Raw genomic sequence first — 6,360 nt, 5'->3', positions numbered from 1 at the left:
TGCTGACAATGTAGATTGTGTTGCTTGTTTTTACACACTTCTTTGACGTAATTGTGACTAAAACTAGTTACCTTTACAGTGTGCTCCTCAAACTGTCGTAGAGCTAGCTTCCAGCTGGAACTGCATAGACAGGAGAAAGATTAGTGGCATTTCAGGGATAACTGCAGAAGCAACCAGGAACAAATTGCTGTCAAGCGCATGAAGCGTGCCGTGGTGTATCTTGCCATAATGTGGTGGTTATTGAAAATCCAAACTGCTGAAATCCCAAGTGTTGTGATAATAATTACAAAGAGATGCTGTTTTTGTACCCTTGAAACTGAAGGAATGTAGGAAGTGTAAGCCCCCAAAGGCATGTGGCATTTCTTAAAATAGCTTGCTGGTTGCTCCTCGGATTTGGAGTGTGTGTGCGTATGTAGCAGTCTCACCATACTCGGAGTTTTCTTTACAAGATGCACAGAGAAAGTGAAATATAATCATTTCCTTATGTTCCCAGAGGGGTAAGTGCTAGATTTCAAATCTTTTCTATGTGTTTGTGGTTGTATCTAATAAATCAGGAATTTTAATTGTTGTCTTTAATCTATAGCAAGTGTTTGGAATAGTGTTTATTGAAGAGTGATTTGAGTATTTTACTCTTAAAAGAACTTGAAGTTTACTGCAATGTACTCTTTATGAGGGAGGCACTTTAATATAAACCAGATGAAAGCATGATTATTTTAATAGCAATCTTTATAAAGTTTCCATTATGTTCTCATTGCTTTCTCTGACTGAATGTGGAAATTTATTGAAAGGCTTAACTCACCTGCTATCACATCTTTAGGCTTGTTTAGTAATTGTATGCCCATGCTTATTTTTTGAGGAGGCAGTGTATGCTTACTTAATTTTGTCATTCAACTTCAGAGTCTTAGATGGTTTGTGTAAACAGCTTGAGCATCATATAAATAATGCTTAAAGGCAACACTTAGTGAATATCTAAAACAATACAGTGTGCTTTCTTTTAAAGACCAGGGCTTAAGGCTGTTTTGTAATTTTACTGGATTTGCCTCTGTTGAGGTAGGAAGAGAGCATTTTGTGATACTTTTCAAAATTCCACTATGAAATTGAAGCCTTGCTGCTCCCACTGTGGAAGGTGTTGTATCCACCTGGGCTGGATGTTCAGTAGGAGCATATACAAGAGAATATTTTCAACCAGACAGGATTTTTCTGAGTATTACATAAACACATATACGTAAAATCAGACAGACGCTGTTTCATTATATGTGTGCAGATACTGTGTTCTCTGTTCCCTTCTTCTAATCGTACAGCCATGAGTGTATCATATATTGTGAAACTGTGTGATTAGAACATCGTCCAAAATTCTGACCCATCTTTAGATCCAGTGTTCTTAGCGGCTCATGCAGAGAGATACGCATGCGTACAAACTGCTTGTGGGTTCCTTAACCTGTGTTGCACTAGGCTCACTGCACCCCTGTGGTGCTGTTGTCTTTTGGGGGGCTTAGCCGCTTGCTTGGGCTGTTGGAAGTTGTGCAGAAGGGCACTGTGTCAATAGCAGAGCGGACATCTATACTCTTAACCTGCCTTCCTGCTCTCTTGCTAAACTCTTGCTGGACTCTAGAAACCAGTATCCCGCTGTTTGAATTTGCTTTGTCCCTGACTACACAGGGTAAAAAAGGAAACATTCCCAAGCAGACTGTTGGGCTGTAGGGCCAATTTGTTATATCTGAACGTTGATATTTTTTCCTAGGGCTTTATAGACTGAGGAGGCTTTGTGAATAAACCTTAGAAAAATGCCTGTCTCTGGAGATAGGTGGAAATTATTAGAGCCTGTTTGTGTAAAATCTGTTTTATTAGAAAGGTGGACCTAATAGATGATTTAAGGAGAGGAAGATTTAAGGAGAAAATGCAATCTCCACCCTTAAGGAAAGTAACTCACATGCCTGAGGTTAAGCATGTTTATTTGAAGAATGTGGTTTTGGCATTAAGAAACAGATGCTTTTTGTACTATAAGGAACAATACGTGGAATAGGTTAAGTAGCATTTCTGTGCTGGTTGAATTGCATAAGCTTTATGCAATTTGTTTAATTACAGAAATAATAGGACTTAATGTTACTTAAGTAGAATGTCTTTTTGCATCTGCTATGAATTGAATCTACGTGGAAAAATAATCCTGTTAATGGTGCTTGGTATCTAAGTTACAAGGCAGATTTAAAATACTGGTGCTCAAGAGTAGTCTGGCTTTGAAAGTCTGTTTCAAATGTCTCTGTAAGCACAGTTAATGTTGTACTTGAAGCCTGGATATGTGAGCATGCAGTATTGTTTTGAAAGAAAAAAGTCTGCAAGTAGTTTGGTATGTTTTGTTTCTTTTGGGGAAGTTAAGTTTTGGACATAGATGCTGTGAAGGTAGTTTTCAAGGATGGCAATTTACCTTGGTACTTGAGGCCAGAAATTTATTTGGAGTGACAGGTAACAACATAAGGACGAATTCTAACATTTCAGCTACTTGATTTGCAGCAGCATGTTTTAAAGCTGAAAAGTGTCAAGCTGATGAAATGTAAAATGAAGGAAAAAACCAAGAGTGCTCATAGCATGCCATTTGCCAAAATACTGATGTGTGGTCGATAACAGAGTGGTATGTTGGGTTTTGTTGAGGGTTTTTTTGCTTTTTTTTTTTCCTTTTTTTTTTTTCTTCCCTTTTTGTTGTTGTTTGGTTGATTGTTTTTTTGGTAAGAAAAATCACTTGAGTATGCCCCAATGCAGAGTTTGTTTTAAACACTAAGGACATAATGCACTAAGCAGCCATCCAACTACTTCATTCTTAGTTCCAGGCTTCCAAATAGGTTCTTTTCTCCCCTTGTAATATCAATGCATTTCTTTTGGGTTGTTTTGGGTTTTTTTTAACATTTAAAAGCAAAGTTATTCAACTTTTTTTGTGCTTACTGGCCACTCTGCTTTTTCCTGGACTAGTAAATCATGTGCTGCTATTCCCCCTCCATTATTCCATAATTTAGGCATAACAATTCCATAACGTGTGCAATATAATCTTTAGCATATCTGTAACAAATTCAACACTTCTGTGATGTTTTAAGCAACTGCATATGCATAAAATAAATATTTCAAGTGTATGCAGGACATTTGTGTAGTTCCAGCACTGCTGGACTAACTGCATGTGTTTGGTGGAGGTTTTCTGCGTGTGTATTGGAGGCACAGCACTCCTGGGGTGCCGAACCCACCGCATGAGTACAGGATGATTGTTTTGCATTTATGCAACAAATCTGATGTGTCTGGCATCATTTGGGATTCATTACTTAAGGAAGTTGCAGGACGGGGTAGAGGACGATACTAGCTTACATAAAGTTGTAGCTACTTCCAGATCAATTTAAAAATGGTCTACCCCCAGACCAAGGAACAGCCAATGAAGTGTATATGATCACAGGCTGCAGATTGATCAACCCTAATTTAGAGGTCATAGTGCCACCTTGCAATTAGCACAGATATTTAATCCCAGCCAACATGTCGTTGATGTTCATACGCATGTAGAAAGGTCCAAGCTGTACTGTTTAAAAGGTACAGCATGTGCATAGTACAATTATCATATGGTCCTATGAATTACATTTTGTGCTTTAATTGATAAGGTTAAGTATTTATGTTCTCTTTTAAAAATTGTACCTGCATTTTAAAATTTACAAAATGGGTGAGGTTGGAAGGGCCTCTGGAGGTCATCTTGCAACCCTGCTGCACAAGCAGGGCTACCGAGAGCCAGTTGCCTGGGACTATGTCCAGATGGCTTTCGAGCATCTCCAGAGCCAGACACTCCACAACCTTTGGGCAACCTAAAGTAAATTGACAATTCACTTGATCCTTGCCAGTTTAGGCATGAAATCAGTGTAATAGAGTAATAATGTATTTGTAGTGTTCCCCCCTGAAAAATTTCTAATGTAAAAACATGAGTACTGATTGAAAACAGAAGCCTGTCTAGCCTAATATCCTGTCTTCAGTAGTTTCTGTAAACAGATGTGTAAGGAAGAACAGGGCATTCACATGAATGCTTTCAGTTTTTTGAGCCTTCAACGTTTTTCAGCTCGAGATCATTCTGAACCATATTTAATTCCTGTTGAACTAGCAAGCACTAACAAGTTTATTTTCTTTGTATTTATCTAACATCCTTTTGAACTTCTACCGTTCTTTGACATTTTTTGCACACATGCAGATATTTTTGCATATTCAATATGTATATTGGCCAGCAGGAAACAAATTTACTGAATGGAAAACAATCTCCTTTTCTCTGTTTTGAATTACACTCCTTGTGGCTTGAAAAGTCTTGTTGCCATAGTTGTGTCACAAAAGATAGCAAACAGTCCCTTCCCCTTTCACTTCGTTTGAGCTGTTCTTACTGATTAATGCCTCCTTGGATATTTTACTCACTTGGAAACATGCAGTATATTCTGTAATGCAGATTTCAGAGGGTTTTTGTGGGGGGAAATCTTATTTTATTGTTAACATGATAAATTTCTTTCAAAACGATGCTGACTAGTTGTTTTTTTTTAAAAGCCTAAGTTGTACAGGTCTGTAATTGAAGATGTTATCAATGATGTCAGAGAAGTTTTTCTGGATGAAGGAGTGGATGAACAAGTTCTTATGGAACTCAAAACAGTAAGTTGCAGGTTGAAAGTTGTTTTTAATAGACCAATACAGCAGTTGGTTTTCGGATCTGCTTACAATTGTACACAGCAAAAATACTAATTTTTCAGTTAGCTAAGCACTGTATCAATCTGCGTATCTACAGCCCCATGTTATTTGAATTGCATTGCTGTATAGAGAGATATGCTCACCTTGTTTACTTTCCCCAGTCTGGTTTGTCAAACTTGACATGAACTAACAGCAGGCATCCAAATTCACAATGTTATTTCGGTCCTCAGAAAGTTGTATCTTTAAAAAAGAAAGGGGAGAATATGTTTATCTTAGAGGCAGACAATTCTTAAGGTTTCTCTGCAGGAAAAAAACACCTGCTCTGCTTGATGTTTTTGTATTTCTGAAGAAAAGTTACATTGTCAGATGTTTGCATGTATGGTTTGTGGTTTGCAGAAGTATTGTTTTTGGGAGGTGGTACATAATAAACTGCATTGTGTGCATCACACTTTTCTGGAGCTCTCAGATTCAGAATTGTGTTACGTACAGTGGCTGTGAACTTTTACCAGTGGTCCAAACGAAAGGCAGGATGTTGACCTGAGCTCTAATGGGTCTCCTATGGCTTTCTTCAAATTTTTCCTGAGCAAAAGAAGCCCTTCAAAAGGGAAGAGAAAAGGCAGAAGAAGGAAAAAAAAAAAAGAGGAAATGAAGAAAAATGAAACTGGGAAAGTAGGTGCCTGCTTATCTCAGCTGTTGGATAAGGACTTCTTCAGAAAGCGGGACATCCCACACTCTTAGTATTTATGAAGTATTAAAAAATGGATAGAGTGGGAAAAGAATTTTGAGTTTGGCTAGACAGACTTTGTTCCATGACACCATGACCTGGCTTGGTGCAAATGGAGTGAGCGCTATAAGAAAAGCAACTTGGTGTTTGTGTCGCAGATGTGTTCTGCAAATGATGTCAGAAAAGATTGAATGAGGAGACAAGAAGGAAAATGAAGTATTGAAGAGGTTGGCTTAGGGAGCCCTAAGTAGGATGTGAAATCAGGAGTCCTGGTTGCTTGTAGTCTTTTTGACTCTGATGTATTATGGAATACTTGCATTGCTGTCTTTTTGCAAGAGCTGCTTTTTTTGCATCTGTGGCTTTTCTTGGGAGACTTGTCAGCTGACATCAAGAAGTGAAGGGCTGGAGAAGTTCCATTTGATACTGTGGTAGAAACCATGTAAATGCTTGTACAGAGGCATTATCTTAGGTATACTGGTAGTTTCTGTTGAAGTATGTTACAAAGCAGTAGCCTTCAAGCAACTTTTATTGAAGAGTTCTAAGAAGAAATGGCTTGAAGAAAGCTGTAATAAAGAATTATTTTCGTGATTAAAGAGGTAAGAAAGGAAGAATGTAGAGAAGTGAAAACTTGAAGGCTAATTTAAAGTTACCAGTTTATTAATGCTTCTATTAGGGTTGTTACGAATCTTCCACACCTAGAAGAAAGAAAGAATGTTAAAACTTAAGCTTGGACTGACAGTTCTTAAGGGATATTTAATTTCTCTTCTTAAAACATATTACCTCTGTGGAGTTATCTCTTCAGTCTGTATTTGCCTAAAGGCTTTTTGGCCAGTAGACTGCACGAGATAAACAGTGAAAACAAATTTGATTTTTGGGGTACTGTCTTTATATAGTAACAAATCTTGTTGAGTAAAAATCATACACAGAGATTTCTCTTTCCTTTTCCAAACTAG

General features: G+C 37.7%; 1 protein-coding gene across 2 annotated transcripts in view; it reads left to right on the top strand.

Moving 5' to 3' along the window:
• The window catches only part of GTF2A1 (general transcription factor IIA subunit 1), a 32,386-nt gene that overhangs the window by 3,047 nt on the left and 22,979 nt on the right, over nt 1-6,360 (top strand). Inside the window, exon 2 of one of the 2 annotated variants that reach the window (XM_074868544.1) lies at nt 4,546-4,647. In XM_074868544.1, the coding sequence (XP_074724645.1) occupies nt 4,546-4,647 (102 nt within the window). Of the gene's footprint in view, nt 1-4,545; nt 4,648-4,670; nt 6,004-6,360 lie in introns of those variants that run through there. The other variant, XM_074868545.1, reaches the window with a different exon arrangement.

The sequence above is a fragment of the Strix uralensis genome, chromosome 4 (genome assembly GCF_047716275.1).
Source record: "Strix uralensis isolate ZFMK-TIS-50842 chromosome 4, bStrUra1, whole genome shotgun sequence".
Taxonomy (NCBI): Eukaryota; Metazoa; Chordata; class Aves; order Strigiformes; family Strigidae; genus Strix; species Strix uralensis.
The sequence above is the reverse complement of the archived record's forward strand: the minus strand, read 5'-3'. Positions and strand labels throughout refer to the sequence as shown.